This window comes from Lampetra fluviatilis, chromosome 15 (assembly GCF_964198595.1).
Source record: "Lampetra fluviatilis chromosome 15, kcLamFluv1.1, whole genome shotgun sequence".
NCBI lineage: Eukaryota > Metazoa > Chordata > Hyperoartia > Petromyzontiformes > Petromyzontidae > Lampetra > Lampetra fluviatilis.
Genome location: NC_136289.1, coordinates 4,510,950 through 4,528,373, shown reverse-complemented (window position 1 = coordinate 4,528,373; position 17,424 = coordinate 4,510,950). Strand labels below are relative to the sequence as shown.

The following is a 17,424-nucleotide window of genomic DNA, read 5'->3' as shown; positions in this document are numbered from 1 at the left end:
ACAGGTGGTCCAATGCCGAGATTGGCCTCTGCCAATTTAAACAAGTGCCATCACTCTTGATGGTTGATCAGAAATACCCCTCTTTCACTTCAGAGAAGAGATTAGTCGACTGCCTTGTCATTTTATTTTCTTACACGGACATGTTGTACATCGAAGTGTGCATCAAACACCAGAGGGTATGGTACGCATCTAGTGCCAAATGCTAACAGCTAGCTGTAATGCAACCAGGTGTTTAAAAGTAGGCTGTAAAATATCCCAACGTTGATGTCATAAATAACGCAGTTTTCCATTAAAAGGAATCCAATGCACGCAGCCTTCTCCCTGCACAGAGTACATAGTGTGAGAACTATGTGATATTTTCACGTGTGTGTATTTTGACACCACGACTGGACTCACGCAGGAATCCTTAATCATTTGGCCACCTTTTGGGTCGTTACCCTGCCATAGTGATGGGGGTTTGTCCTTGCGAGTTTTAGAGCAGGCAGAGAGAGAGAACGGGAATGTATCCACCTGCGCCCTATTAAAGAAAAAAAATGCCCACATCCACCATTTGGTTTATTGCTACCCCACAACTACTGCTTACATGGACCTGGTTTCATTTTAAAATTGTTGCTTTGTGATTTGTCGTTGTGTTCGAGTTGCTTTCATCTTTCAGGAGATAAAACTACACGGGGTGATTAGTGCGGGAATGGCGTTGGTGTCTTTTGCGAACTGTGGCATAAATATGATTGACCTGAGTTTGACTCCCAGCCATGGCTAACAGGAGTGACAACATGAACAGACCTGGGCCCCACCCTTCGCCAATCTGCACTGGCCAGCGAATCAAACCTCTAGTGGCAGTAACCCAGTGTGGAGCGCAATTTCATTCACCGGTGGAAATGGCAAAGGGCTGTAAATGATTCAGTATTAGGCCAGGTACTAGTGTGGTTTAGAGCACTTGACTGACAGTTCCAATGTTGCAAGTTAAAATTACAGTGGTGGATTAACTCAGTGAATGTTTTTTCTTGTATAAATGGGAAAGTGAGTGCTGCTTTGTGGGAAGTCTGCAGTGGTTGTCCTCTAGGAAGGATATCCCAATTCCAGAGAAGAGTGGAATTTTTACTTCTTGCTCAAAACTACTTACAGAGATGAAAGCCTCCGTACACATATTTGAGCACATATATACTTTAACCTGCAGTACAGTAATGAGTAAATAAATCTGTCTGTGTGGACCTATTAGTGTTATCGCCTCATATATATTGGCTTTCTCTAGGCACTGCTTTTTCCCCATGTTCAAGCATTAGTAATAGCCAACCAAATCCCCAATGCGGAATCCTCACGGAAAAAACCTTCCCCCTTTGATGTGGTACAATATACCTTTGTCTTGAGACTCAGTGATGTGTTTTTGGATCAACAGAGAGTGTTGTATGCTTATCATTACGTGAAATATGCCAGTTGGCTTAGTCGCGAACAATTTTCACCCGCATGCGGCAATTTTATTTGGCCCATTTCTACTCGTGAATGCGCCACACTTGACAAAGTTTATTGTTACTTCGTTTGGGAAAGAACACAATAGGTGTGTTTAACATTTTTAACGTGTTTTCGGTGACTGTTTTTCATGTCTTGTATCACCTCAATGTGGGGGGGGGGGTGCTATCAAGAATCGTATTCACAAAGTGGTGACGCCTTTTGAACCCCTTTGACAGTAGAGCATTAGGTGTGTGAAAGGTTAACATCCGAAGAAAAAAATCCCATGTTTGTGTTTAACTGCAAATGCAATGCTATGATCGCCGAACTGTTCATTGGAACACCGTAATGTATTTTCCAACTATGTTCCAACTAGCAGCTCGTTCCCATTAAGATCGCCTTTATTACCAACTCTTTAGTGCACTCCAGTTGCGAGTTGGATTTAAAATACGTGAGATATTCAAGTGGCCATCACAGCCAATGGTGCAGATGCTACCAAGACTCTCCATGGCTTCCTTCCTCCTGATCACACAGCTGTTTCACAGCCAGTACCCGGCCTCCAAGTTCTGCTCTTTACATTTTCCCTTTGGTTCTCAACCTCTGAGTGCTCATTACGTTGTTTGTCTCAGCAAACACATGCTCCACACATTACATTCTCCTGTTCTTGATTATGCCCATAATGTGTTCCAAACGATTTCACCCTATCCTGCCATGAAATTCAAAGCATTCTCCAGATTCACCTAAACTCAAGTGCCAGACACTCTCTTTCTGTTTTCTAGGTGGACATATTTGCAACGTCTTACATTCAGCCGGTATTTCTCCCCTTCACAAATAACCTAATGCGCATGAACATGACAAATCGCTTCTTCGTAAGTAGCGATAACTAATAATCATTGGCAGTATTTCCGATTGATTTTACATTGCATCAACACTTTGGTGACACCTCCTAGGTGCATGTGAATGAACAGAATGTGGCATCAGTGGAGAATTGGTTTTATTTAGCTGCGGTGTTGCACGTGTCCCAGATTGCACGTGCTCAACAAATGCCAATATCACATCTCGGTAGGCCAAGATTGTGACAAACAAACATTTAGTGCTTTATTACCCATTATAAAAGTATGGCCATTATTCCTTACCACTTATTGCTTCATACCGAGCTTGTACTAGTTCATCAGTTTAGCTCTTTAGATTGTTTTCACAAATCATATTAAATTATATTAAGACTGTCTACTCCTTGCTCAAGCAGACACTCTAATGGGGCGGTGTACATCTGCATTGGTAGCCCTAAGCTAGTGTTGGAAACTCCACATTCCTATGACAGAGGCCAGTCTTTCCATTCGACAACAGCTGTAGATTTGCCTCACAATGGGACTCTTGTGATCGGTCAACTGGCCACTGCCGTGGAAGTTTCCACCAATGACTCATTTATACACGGAGACAATTTAACTTTTTGGATTTTTTAAACATTGCACGTTGTGTACTGTGAGCAGTTTTTACACCTCTGCCTTGAAGATCAATCCAAGTTCATGATGGATGGTAGCTGTTTCTCAGCTCGAGTAGAGATGAGGCCATTTGTTGACTGTCACGAATATTTGAGCGCAGCAAGCACATACAGATTTTTGTGGAAACACGTCTTATAAACATGAGGCAAATGTGGCGTGCAGTGCTGTGCTGAAACAAAAATGAGAGAGATCACAATTTCCTACATTCTGTATTATGCACATGGATCGAGTCCACTTTCCATGATGGCAACAAAAATTAAGGAGCATGGCTTGCAATATAATGTCGCTAAGCAAGGATTCATTAATTGTTTGATGTTGCTATTAAAATAACTGACTTATCTATATTTAAAAACATTGAACGTAAGAATTGCTGATTTTATAATAATACTGGAGCATGAGTGCGTGGTTAGCACACTGTGCTGTGAACCTGGCAAATTCAACCCCTGGCCATGGCTAACATTATATTCTTAGGTTTTTTCGGTAAAGTCACGTAGGTAAAACATCAAAATTAATAAAAATGAAATAAAATAAAAATCACGACGTTTCGGAGGCAACACAAGTCTCCGTCATTAGGTGGGACCGTCACAGCCAGATTAGCTGCATCAAGTGAGGCAATGATTCAAGATGTAATCCCTTAAAAGCAAGTTGAGGGGGGGAAGAGAGGGGGGGGGCTCATCAGAATGTGGTAGCCAATGAATGGAACGTATCGGGAGGGAGGGGGGGCGGGGCTCAAAGACGGCACGGAGTGCCACGTACAACTCCTCGGGAGGGGGAGGGGGGCGGGGCCAAAAGGATGGACGACGGCTTGGACGTGGTTGTGCGCAAGCAACTACTGCTGCACACGACAACGCATTGGACAGAGAGGGGGGGAGGGGGGGCCTGATACACATGATAGAAAAGAACGAAAATGCCCATGTTTATACCAATGCTGGCTGAACAATGAAGAGTACTGTTAAACACTGGGGATGTTAACACTCGGTAAAGTAAAGTAAAATAGTGCCTGTCAGATAAGATGGTCCAAAAAAGTGTAATTAAGTATTTTTTGCGTGGTTGATAACATCTTTCCAATGATTACTAAGTTTGTACCCATCATCACGGTTGAAATTATGTCTGTGTTTGTATATTTGTATGGCTTCGTGTACAAACCTTTGATGGTAGCCAGGAGGTTTGCAGAGAACCTTGGTCTCGGAAAAGACAATTTCATGAGAGCCCACCGAGTTGTAGGAATGATCGGCAACGGCCGAAGAATCAGTTCTGCCGTGTTTCAGATCTGACATGTGCTCGCGGACACGATCAGAAACATGACGTTTCGTTTCTCCAATGTAGCAATCACCACAAATGCAACTCAATTTGTAGACTCCAGGATACTGTAAGTCAGGAACGACATCCTTCACAGATGGAATCAGATCACGGATTTTATGCACTGTGTAGGGGTGTTACGGAGGAGCTGTATGTGTAGGGGTGTTAGAGAGAGAGCCCGTTATGCATGGCAGCTTATGGCAAACAAACACAGTGGGCGGGGCTACGTGAGTGCACGGGGGGGGGGTGCTCTCAACGACGTCCGCACCAGGCAGCCCGGGGCCCCACCCCTCAGCGGGGGTGGAGTATAAAGGGGGATGTGTCAGAGGGCTCGGGGCAGAATGTTTAAGTAAACTCTTGAAGACCGAAGACTGCCTAGCTAGAGCCCTGGACTCCCCTGGGACGCCGCCCTTGTCAGGGCCGCGCAGGACCAAGCCAGTGGCGTGGTCCCGTGAACCAGAGCCAGGACTCTGGGACTCCGGGTACCGTAGCCCGACTGACCAGTGTCGGGCCAGACAGCCTCCCCTAGCCCAGTATTTGGAGGATTAGGAGGCAGGCTAGGGGTAGCTAGCCGTGTGTTCCCAGCTATCCGGGTGAGGGGGCCGATACCCCCTCCAGTACTGTATGTCCCCAGTGACTGTTGTGAAATAAATACGTGTGCCTCTACTCGGGTGTCCACGCGTCCAAGAATGGTAGTTCTGTTTGAGAGGAGGCCTGACGGATCCTTGGGACATTCTGTCTACAGGAAAGCCACCCACACAGATTCCTACTTGAAACCGGATTCCCACCACCACCCATCTCAAAAGAATTCTCTCATCAAAACGCTATACCACAGAGCCCATGGCATTTCTGACCAACACCACCTGACCGGTGAATTAAGACATGTACATCGGGCCCTCAGGATGAACGGATACTCTGACCGTACTATCCGCCAAGCTGTCTCTCCCACCACACAGAAACAGCCATATGAAACTCCGACCAAAACTATCACGTTACCATACATAGCAGGCGTGACCAAAAAGATCTCCAAAATTCTAAACAAACATAAGATCCAAGTCCGATCAACCACGCAAAAATACTTAATTACACTTTTTTGGACCATCTTATCTGACAGGCACTATTTTACTTTACTTTACCGAGTGTTAACATCCCCAGTGTTTAACAGTACTCTCTTCATTGTTCAGCCAGCATTGGTATAAACATGGGCATAATCGTTCTTTTCTATCATGTGTATCAGGCCTCCCCTCCCCCCCTCTCTGTCCAATGCGTTGTCGTGTGCTTGCGCACAACCACGTCCAAGCCGTCGTCCATCCTTTTGGCCCCGCCCCCCTCCCCCTCCCGAGGAGTTGTACGTGGCACTCCGTGCCGTCTTTGAGCCCCGCCCCCCCTCCCTCCCGATACGTTCCATTCATTGGCTACCACATTCTGATGAGCCCCCCCCCCCTCTCCTCCCCCCCTCAACTTGCTTTTAAGGGATTACATCTTGAATCATTGCCTCACTTGATGCAGCTAATCTGGCTGTGACGGTCCCACCTGATGACGGAGACTTGTGTTGCCTCCGAAACGTCGTGATTTTTATTTGATTTTTATTAATTTTGATGTTTTACCTACGTGACTTTACCGAAAAAAACCTAAGAATATGAATCCTTGCAGTCACGAAAGCTTCAAATCTAGAATTATGGCTAACATCAGTTCAAGTTTATTTTGTTTGACCAGGTTAGACCTCAAAAGACCAGAATAATACAATTTTCAAGAGTGACCTGTGGCATTGGTCTGCCAATAGGGGAGGGGGGGGGCAAAATAAGCACCCACAATTCTTTGGTTCTTTCGGTAAAGTCACGTAGGTATAAAGCATGGTCTGCTGCTGAGGCAGACTGTTTCAAAATGTTTTAAATGGGTGTAGCTCAGGGTTATAAAGAAGTGGCTGGGGCTAGTGATGTTAATGTGAGAAATTAGCATGTAACTAAGATTGGAGAGCGGCCTCCTCGACGAGGCCACGGAAGTGGCTATGTTAATGTGAGGGATTAGCATGATGTTAATGTGAGAAATTAGCATGTAAATTATAATTAACATAGCCACTTCCGTGCCCTCGTCGAGGAGGCCGCTCTCCTATCTTACATTTACATGCTAATTTGTCACATTAACATCACTAGCCCCGGCCACTTATTTATAACCCTTGAGCTACACCCATTTCAAACATTTTAAAACAGTCTGCCTCAGCAGCAGACCACGCTTTATACCTATGTGACTTTACCGAAAGAACCAAAGAATTGTGGGTGCTTTTTTATTTTGGCAAATTTGTACCCTGCAAATGATGTCAGTGGATATTTAATGTCCACTGTAAAGTAGACGGCATGGTTCATACCACAGCGCAGTATTAACCAGGGCAGCTGCCAGATTCTTTCCGTAAACCTCTTCAATAAGCGGTGAACGTGCTACCGTTAGGCCAAGTGAACGTCTGATTATGCCGTGGGGTATCCGATAATGGCATGGGATATCTGATTATGTTTTGGATATCTGATAAAGTCGTGGAATTAGCCATTTTTCAGTCAAATTGTCTTTCTGCTATAAACCAAGCATACATTTCCGTGGTGGCGGGTAGTTTTCTCAAATAAAACCACTGTTGACCTCTGACAAAGTGGTACTCAATTTATGGACCCATGAGTTGTAATTGGTTGAATTCACAAACACCATAATCAGAACTAGAAATCTTCTGGTTGAGTCGGGTACTCTAACCACAAAGCCATCCAATCACAATTAAAGTGCATCTCATCAATTCCTGCACTGTATTTGTATAATGTACAGAGATGAAAACAATCTATCTTTTGCATTAAACGTTAATGTCATGTAATTATGATGAGTAACACTTGAGATAGAATGGCTAGGAAAAGCTTTGGAATTGCTATGGAACACAATGGCTAACTCTTGAAAATGGTGCCACTGCTGCTATGCTTTATAATTACCAACATAATATAAACACCGTCATCCGTAGCCTGTTTGTACATTTTTAAGGGGTAACACATTACAAGGATTTGCTCGTGATCAGAATGATTGTTGCTGAATTAAAGGCATTTTCAGAGCATTTTATTATAATCAAATAATGATTTCATTGTCCGCTGATAAGTGCCAACATATTGGTGCATTTCCATTTGCTTGCTCTGTATGCCATTACCCTGCGAGAGATATATAGATATAGATTTGAAGTTTTCTCTCTATCTCTCCTCCCTGGTTTCTCCCCCCTCTCTTACCTATATAGCCTCTTGTTACAGCAGCCCTTTTGCCCGCTTCAGCAATTGTTTCTTGCTGTGGTTGTCCCACCTGATGACGGACGCTTGTGTTACGCCCAAAACGTCGGAATTTAATTTATTTTATTTCATACCTACGTGACTTTACCGAAAGAACCTAAGAGTATAGATATATATGTAATTGTATATAAGTGCAATTGCTTATATATGTACGTATATGCAGGACAATGTGCACATATACTAATTTATATTTAATTCTAATTAATGCAACAATTCTCATGCGTTTACAATTGTCATGTCCACTCAGTGTTCTCATACCAACACATTCTTAAATGCCAACAAGATTCAGCATATCGACGCTTTTCCCCAAGAGTGGCGCATGGCAAGAGAACCTGCAGAACATGACTAACGCACCTAACATTTAATCTGAAAGTATTATTATTAATTTGTATAGCCTCCTGTGGTGGCTGAGCGGCTCAAGGTGCTCGAGTGCTGATTCAGCTCCGCCGAGGTCCCGTGTTCGAATTAGACCACCCACCCAAGATCAAATGAGCTCGTGTGTGTGTGTGTGTTGTTTAAAAATCCTTTATATTAAGTTCACTTGCTTGCTTACTTGCGCGCTTACAACCGTGCAAATCTTTCGGTCGTTTTTTAACCCACTTCCCGTGATCCAATCGAGCTGACATTTTGCGCAGACTCGTTGTGCGTGACAATTAATTTTCGTGAAATTTTTTTCCCAAATTTTACACTTTTTAAGAAAAAAAATATTATATTTAATTACCAATTGCTTAATGGTGGCAGGCAATCATCTGACCCATAGGTGGCAGCCATCTCAAGCCAGAGGAAGAGAGGACTCTAGCCGCCACGCATATAAAGGATTTATAGTGAAAAACTTTGTTTTTACGGGTAAATTTTTTTAAAATCCTTTATATTACGTTCACTTGCTTGCTTGCTTGCGCGCTTACGACCGTGCAAATCTTTCGGTCGTTTTTTAACCCACTTCCCGTGATCCAATCGAGCTGACATTTTGCACACAGACTCGTTGTGCGTGACAATTTATTTTCGTGAAAAAATGTTTCCAAAATTTTCAACATTTTAGGAATTTTTTTTTATATTTAATTACCAATTGCTTAATGGTGGCAGGCAATCATCTGACCCATAGGTGGCAGCCATCTCAAGCCAGAGGACGAGAGGACTCTAGCTGCCACGCATATAAAGGATTTATAGTGAAAAACTTTGTTTTTACGGGTTAATTTTTTTAAGGTGCACTGTGTTTGCCGATGTCGCACTGCCATAGCGTAATGGTGAGCGCATTGGATTTTCAGCCTAGAGGGCGCCGATTAAATCTCCTGGTGCTGCAGCCGAAACAACAGTGCACGTTTCTGAAAATCCTCCACCCCCGGCAGTGCAGACGGGGTGCACTGCAGTTAGTCGATGGGCAGGTTGCATGCGATGGGGGTAAAGTGTGAGTACTTCCACCACTTTCTAAGATGTTTTGCCACCACGGAGGAGTAGGCCAAATGCCCTCTGGAAGGGGTCTCTGGAGCTCCCTTTAGTGGAGGCCCTTCAGCCAGCATTGGGCATCTGCAACCAATTTCTGCACCGAGAGTCTCACCTTATGTTCATCCATTGTTGTTTTTGCATGCCAAATGATCTCCATGGGGTGGTGCTCGTCTGTGTTGGTGGCTCTAAGCAAATAGTGCAAGTTCCACATATTGATGGCTGTCCCTGCCATAGGGCAACCACTCGAAATTGTGGATTGTATCTACTCAGACATGATATCTTGAGTAGAACCCAACTGGAATTTTAACTCACGACCTTCAGATTCTTGAGTGCTATGTATGTACTGTATGTTGATACCAAGATCCAGGATGGTCACGTCTATGCGCCGCATCTCGGTGGCTGCCCCAACAGTCTGGAACGCAGTCCCTCTGCATATTCGCAGGATCACCTCAATTGTCTCCTTCAAGAGACACTTAAAAACTCACCTCTACAACCACACTTTCGAGTGACTCTGAGCTTGGCTCTGCGCCTCTGAGTTGCAGCCGTTACGTCCGCAAATTGGCGCGCGTTATAAATTGATTATTGAAAGATTTGAATCAAGATTGAACCGCCTCTACGGGGAGGTTTTCCACGCAACTCAGACATAATTTCAACCGAGAAGATGGATGCAAAATTTAGCAATCTTTGGTAGGACTGGATCAACCAGGTAAAGTGTTAACTGTTGTGTTAGCAGACTCTCTGAGTTGCATTACCTTTTAAAATGTTGTTAAGTTTGATATCTCAGCTTCCTTGTCACATTTCTTTTCTCTCTTTCATCCAAGCCCTCTTTGAATTTTATCCCCACCCTCTCGCCCCTTTGCGGCCTCCCCTCCCCCCTCTATATAATGCCTTGTCACAGAGGCATGTTTCTCTCTTTCGCCTGAGGATGATCGCTTATTGTTGCAATCGAAACCTCGTTATCTATTATTTATTTATTTCCCTATCTACGTGACTTTATCGAAATAACCTAAGAGTATGTTGAACTTCTTTTACACCGAACAGACAACCGTGCTAATCTGAGGTGCAGGGTAAGAAATACAAAAATATGTTCTAAAGAAATGAGTTTCCAATCTAGATTATAAAAGTGTATAGCTCCATTGGTTTCCTAATATCCGAAGAAAGAGTGTTCCAGATAGCCACAGAAGGGCATCTGAAAGCGGGTGATGTAGTGACCGTCTTTGTTCAATGGCTAGCCAAAAGCTGCTGCGAGGATGACCGGTGTTCACGTGATGGTTTATGCTCCCTCACGATATCAGCAAGGTATTGTTGTTAATTTGTGTAAAGCTCTTTGTGTGCAATAAGCGCGATCTTATAATGTATTCGTTCGACATCCGCAAGTCAATACAGCTCGGCGAGCACTGGACAGACATGGTGCGATCTTGAACCGGCATCAAGCACCTTCAGTTATTCTGACATCCTGGTTTCTGACCTGAACACTCTTGGCGCAGTTTCAAGCAAAATGTCATTATCTAATTGATAAATATGGCTGCGAGAAATGTTCTTCAACTCACCGCTGAGTGAGCTGTAACAACAATAATAATTGGGGCGTTGAACGCTTGTACACGGCGTGACAATTTAATTTCTGCGTCTCTCTGGTGGTGGAGGGTGTCAATTTGGCCAGATCATTACATAGCCTAACCCAAAGGGAAGGTACTGATATGGTTGTCGTGCCTGGTTGTTCCCCTGTGTTGTTTTTGTGTGTTGCAGGGTTCTGCAGAGAAATGCACTCAGTCTTCTTGGCGAAAATACATTTTCACCTCTGAAGAAGCTGGGAGAACTGTAAGAACAAGCCTCTCATTAACCATGCCATTGATATGTTTGTACACGTGAATTCAATGGCAGCGTGTTTTGTTTTTGGTGAACAAAAAGGAAGGAGTGGATTTGAGCTTGTGGAGGCCTTCATCCAGCAGTGGATTGATCATGACCGATTCTTTTTTTTGTTAAACACTTGTTTAATTTAGGAGACAAACTTAAAATCAATACCTGACACAGTATGTGTGTATATAGCACTGGGGAGACAAAGGCAGCTGGGGAGTGGTGCTTGCCATACCATGCCCAGTTTATTAAGTGCTTGATAACATTACTTGCTCAAACAGTTGGTCCATGTGTAGGGGATCTGCGAGACATCCTCACGCACTCGCGCCACACAGACACGAAATCTCCGCACTCAGCATAGCACACACCAATCACACGCGTGGGAATACACTCGACGGGAGTCAAGGGTTAAAAGGCACTGACGTCACACGGACTGAGATGGAGGGTTTAAAAGGAGCTGTTAAACGCGTGTTCGGGGTTGGTTTTAGGAACGAGTGTGGCTGTGGTTTGAATAATAAAGAAGTGCGTAACCAGCCTCCGACTCCTCTTCACATGTAATGCATAAGGGCTCATTGGCACAGAGCAGACTCTACAGCAGAATCCGCAGGGTCTGCAACACCCCTATTTATTAACCTCTATTGTTCCTATTACCTCGCGATTATCCACATTATTTTCCCGCACGGATACGTGGAGTCATTTCGTAGATGGCATTGTGGATAATAGGATCCACGATGTTTGTTCCCCACATCACCTCAGATGAACGGAGTCCTACTCCATTGTCTATACATAGCCACACTGATATTTTTGTCCTTTAAGTTGCAGTTGCAAAACTCCCCAAGATATAGACTTATTGAGTAGGAGTAGTTTTAAGCAAACGTAACGTTGGGTAGTCCGCTAAGGGTTGGATAATGCGTCGCTGGAAAGGGAAGCCTGATTGCAATGTCTTATGTTCGTCTCGGGTTGAAAGAGAGAGTAGTAAGATTGCCACATGCCTACAATGCAGCTCTTTGGACCCAAGCTTTGTGGACCTTCAGGAAATCATCACTTGCAATGAGACTCCAAACTTGCTGGGTAGTGGGGCAGCCATGAAACAGCAGTATGACAAGTGGGTCCATTAACCCATCTGTGCAGATTTGTTGAGTATCATTCCTTGAGTGTGAATGACACTAATTTGAAGTAATTGGCCAAACATACCAGTGCTGAAAATGAATCATGCGCCTGAGTGAGACTTTCATGGATAAATAAAGCAGACATTATTAGCATTTCTTTACTAGTACTTTGAAGGTGTAGGCTTTGCTTGCGACATCATGCTTTTGTATTTCGTCGCTAAAAACACATTTAAATAATACAACACAAGCAGCATGATTACAATAGAAGGGTACAGGAAAAAGAGTGGCTTCACAATGTATGTAAGTTTGAATGAGCACAAACGACAAAACAGTACTGTAGGCAGAGTGAGAGAGTAAATGATAGGTCATGTAGTTCGAAGGTAAGTAGGATAAATGGGCTTTCAGTGTTTCGCAGAGAGATTTCACCAATTATAATATTGAATTCGAAACCAGTAGAGACGTATAAGGTAGTATTTATAATTGCGTGGGCATATAAATCATTTGGCGAATAAGCCCAGGGTGACATCCACAGCAGAGATTATATCAGCTTGTGTACAGCAGCTAGATGGATTGTAACATCGCAAGACCATGAGAGGCCTAATGATATATATTGTTAATGAGTTACTTGGATTATTAATTCTATGAATTTCCATTGTCTTTTATTTTGCTTATTAAGATAATAAACATTGGGGTCACAAAGTGAGAGCCTTCATGGAGGCCTGGATCAATGATGGTGAATGTACCGATGAGAATGAATGCATGCCAAATTGCTGTGTAAATCTTACATGGATTATGGCTTTTTGGGCAAAGCATAACATTTATTACTAACCATTATTCTGTATTAATTTGCTCCATGACAATATTTATTTATATTTTCTTTCTAGTGACATTTCAGCAAATAAAATCCAGAAGCTGCCGCTGAACATCTTCCAGAATTTGCAAGAGCTTTCAAATTTGTAAGTATTGGAACATATAATGCATACACATATATATGTGCACATGGCACTTTCCCCTACAGTCTGTTAGTGAGCACCTCTAAAGGCAGGAAAAGCCCAAGAGGGGTGGTGTGGTCATCACCGCTCCCAGCCACCTTTGTCTCTCCAGTGGAAATCACAACACACCACGTAGAGTAATTTAATGCTGAGTTGACTTAGAGGAGCCTCAATGACCAATTTTAGATTTCACCTTCCACCGATGTTGTTCTTAGCCAGGAATTGAATCTAGGACACTGATATCTGTACACAGTAAACAGAGCACTGTTCCCCGCTCATTACCAACAACAACCGCCATTCACCACTAAGTGGTGGTAACATCACCATGGCACTTGTGCCAGGCTATGTGCACTTTAAGACCACGTGAAGTGTCGAACACCCGCTGGCAGGTCACGGGACAGACTCAGATGCCATGGGTTGACTGACTGAGATGACTGGCAGATGCACGACCTGTGCCCCCTACTTTGCCAATTTGCAGTGTTTTAGCCACCCGGCGCTCCGTTTATTGTTGTTGTCATTACCAAACAAACATGCACACACACACACACACTTATATTCTTTATACGTGTGATTTTTTTTATATTCCAGGCATGCAGGTTCATGCCTGGAATCACAAGCAGCCACTCAGCCAGCAAGGTGTGGTGGTGGTGAGAGAGGACAATGGGTGTGACTCATGACAGAGGATGAAGGGATTTACACAACTCTGTGTTTGAGCTGTTTGTGTGATTGGCCATCACGTTCCAATCACATGCTTAGCAGCAAAAAAAGCTTTTCCCGAAAGTTCCCACTTGGCCGGGTTGGACAGATCAGCAATTGGCATCTGTGTTCGGGTGGCAGGAATGGATTTGTACCGAGATCTGGTACCGACATTGTGTTGAATTGCATCACAGTTTCTACCGCCCGAGGCTGACTACTGAGAACTGTCAGGGTTTGGTCCATCAGAAAGGTGGCAACCTGACTGTGCCTTCATGTCCGTACCCATCACACCGAGCATAGTCCATATCAAAGGCAACAGCAAAATAAAAAAATATATAAATATGTAGCCTTGCAATTACCCGCTCATGCCACTATAAGGAGCTCTAGACAGACCCTGAAGATGACATGTTGCCCTCTTCTTCTACGCTGTCCAGACTTCTTGAAAGAGGTGGGAGTAGTCCCTTTTTAGCCCACCACACTTTGCCACGGCGGCACCCAATGCATATCTGTAGAAGTGAAAATAACGGGAGCTTGTAATGCCTCCTTGAAAACTATTGCATAGTAGGTATCCTGAGTAAGAATATAATCGAAGTAAACTTTACATTACTTAATAAAACACTTCATTCATTAGCACTGCCTCTCTTTTGAGATTTAACCTCGTGGTCCCATTTATGAAACGGAACGTCATGATTTGTTCATGTTAATATTTACACGCTCTTTCATTTCCAAGTTTTTTAATTGCTCGCAAAATGAGACCATTAGATTTAATGCTCACAAAAAATGTAAAGGTATCCAATTGGTAATTAAACACGTAACTTTGAATGTGATTGCAATGTGTTTAAATTCTAATTCTCTTTTGAATGTCTTAATTATTAATTCTTCATGAGAAAATCTTAAAGGATAACAAAAATGTGTTCTGCCAAATGAGCAGAATGATTCCTAGCTTAGTCCCATTCTTTAGATGCATGTAATTTACTATATAATACTTGTTTAGTATAGTATATCACGTCAACAACATTGCTGTCAAGGTTTAAAGATTAGCACATTGGACTCACAAGACAAAGGTCGAGGGGTTCGATCATAACTGGGCACCACGTTGCCGAGATGTTAACTCCCTCGCCTGGTATGCAGGAGGACGTGGGTTCGATATCGACCCTGACGCACCCCTCCATATTTAGAAGCATGCATTTAGAGTATTTTGCTGCTATACATTTCCACACGATAAGCCACTTCGTTGAGCTATCATTTGTGGCCAGGTCGCTCCTGAAAAAGAGCTATACAGTGAGGGAAAAAGTATTTGATCCCCTGCTGATTTTATACGTTTGCCCACTAACAAAGAAATTATCAGTCTATAATTTTAATGGTAGGTTTATTTGAACAGTGAGAGACAGAATAACAACAAAAAAATCCAGAAAAACGCATGTCAAAAATGTTATAAATTGATTTGCATTTTAATGAGGGAAATAAGTATTTGACCCCTCTGCAAAACATGACTTAGTACTTGGTGGCAAAACCCTTATTGGCAATCACAGTGGTCAGACGTTTCTTGTAGTTGGCCACCAGGTTTGCACACATCTCAGGAGGGATTTTGTCCCACTCCTCCTTGCAGATCTTCTCCAAGTCATTAAGGTTTCGAGGCTGACGTTTGGCAACTCGAACCTTCAGCTCCCTCCACAGATTTTCTATGGGATTAAGGTCTGGAGACTGGCTAGGCCACTCCAGGACCTTAATGTGCTTCTTCTTGAGCCACTCCTTTGTTGCCTTAGTCGTGTGTTTTGGGTCATTGTCATGCTGGAATACCCATCCACGACATATTTTCAATGCCCAAGATTTGACGGTACATGACCCCATCCATCGTCCCTTTGATGCGGTGAAGTTGTCCTGTCCCCTTATCAGAAAAACACCCCCAAAGCATAATGTTTCCACCTCCATGTTTGACGGTGGGGATGGTGTTCTTGGGGTCATATGCAGCATTCCTCCTCCTCCAAACACGGCGAGTTGAGTTGATGCCAAAGAGCTCCATTTTAGTCTCATCTGACCAAAACACTTTCACCCAGTTGTCCTCTGAATCATTCAGATGTTCATTGGCAAACTTCAGACGGGCATGTATATGTGCTTTCTTGAGCAGGGGGACCTTGCGGGCGCTGCAGGATTTCAGTCCTTCACGGCGTAGTGTGTTACCAACTGTTTTCTTGGTGACTATGGTCCCAGCTGCCTTGAGATCATTGACAAGATCCTCCCGTGTAGTTCTGGCCTGATTCCTCACCGTTCTTATGATCATTGCAACTCCACGAGGTGAGCTCTTGCATGGAGCACCAGGCCGAGGGCGATTGACAGTTCTTTTGTGTTTCTTCCATTTGCGAATAATCGCACCAACTGTTGTCACCTTCTCACCAAGCTGCTTGGCGATGGTCTTGTAGCCCATTCCAGCCTTGTGTAGGTTTACAATCTTGTCCCTGACATCCTTGGAGAGCTCTTTGGTCTTGGCCATGGTGGAGAGTTTGGAATCTGATTGATTGATTGCTTCTGTGAACAGGTGTCTTTTATACAGGTAACAAGCTGAGAATAGGAGCACTCCCTTTAAGAGTGTGCTCCTAATCTCAGCTCGTTACCTGTATAAAAGACACCTGGGAGCCAGAAATCTTTCTGATTGAGAGGGGGTCAAATACTTATTTCCCTCATTAAAATGCAAATCAATTTATAACATATTTGACATGCGTTTTTCTGGATTGTGTTGTTGTTATTCTGTCTCTCACTGTTCAAATTAACCTATAATTAAAATTATAGACCGATAATTTCTTTGTCAGTGGGCAAACGTACAAAATCAGCAGGGGATCAAATACTTTTTCCCTCACTGTATAGCTCAGTGTGCCTTACCTGGTAAAATAAAAAAAATAGTTGATAGTTTTAGCTGGAACAATGCACAGGCATTTTCATTCATCCTTCCCACCTTCCATTGTCCAGGAAGCAATATGAATGGGTTCTCCATAGTCAGTTGATCGGCAAGTCACGTGTAGTTGGGTAAAGTGTGGGTGCTCCCACCTCTTGAAATACATCTGACCAGCGTGGAAGAGTAGGACAAATTACTCTCTAGAGGAGCTATTTTGACCTCTCTCTAGTGAAAACCCTTCTGCCAGCAGTGGCGAGATTTCAGGACTGCGCCCGTACCTTTTTTTAAACAAAACTATCGTAATCGTACCAAGTATTTTATCGTGCCAGTTACCATCTACAATATATCATAATTATTGTAATTTAAGTGCATGCATGTTTAGCTTTAATAGGTCTTCTGGGAAGAACAATTTGGTAACTAGATATAATGGATAAGCGCCCACATTTGGCCAGGACATCAGCACACAATGGATTACATGTACTGTTAAGCAGTTCCATGGGTTATGTTACACGCTTAATGCTTGGTCAGTAATGCCAGCTGCCAAACAATTTATAGCATTAAGACAACTTTGCTTTTCCATTGTGAAGATGAATTGCAAGAGAGCACTTATAGAAATGGCTGTATCTGAGGCTGACGTCTTGAGTATTTTTCAATTGTTTTGCTGTTGCTCAAATATCTTTTGAAAACTGCAAAAAATCGTACTTTTTCAACCTGGGTTTTCATTCTTAAACTCTGAATTCATCATGTGATGCGTTGCTGGTCAATATTGTATGCATAATTGAGGTTTGGTTTTTTTGGGTTAGATTGCGTAAACATGTGTCGTTAAACCCGCCACCATCCGACACAGCCAATTAGTAAGGTTTGTCACGTAAACAACACAATTCGTTA

At 43.3% G+C, this 17,424-nt stretch overlaps 1 protein-coding gene across 1 annotated transcript in view; it reads left to right on the top strand.

Annotated features, from left to right (window-relative positions):
- Positions 1-17,424, top strand: part of LOC144936111 (relaxin receptor 1-like) — a 336,972-nt gene that overhangs the window by 277,660 nt on the left and 41,888 nt on the right. The window contains exons 11-12 of the mRNA XM_078862984.1: positions 10,742-10,813; positions 12,843-12,914. Coding sequence (XP_078719110.1) covers positions 10,742-10,813; positions 12,843-12,914 — 144 coding nt within the window. The remainder of the gene's footprint in view (positions 1-10,741; positions 10,814-12,842; positions 12,915-17,424) is intronic.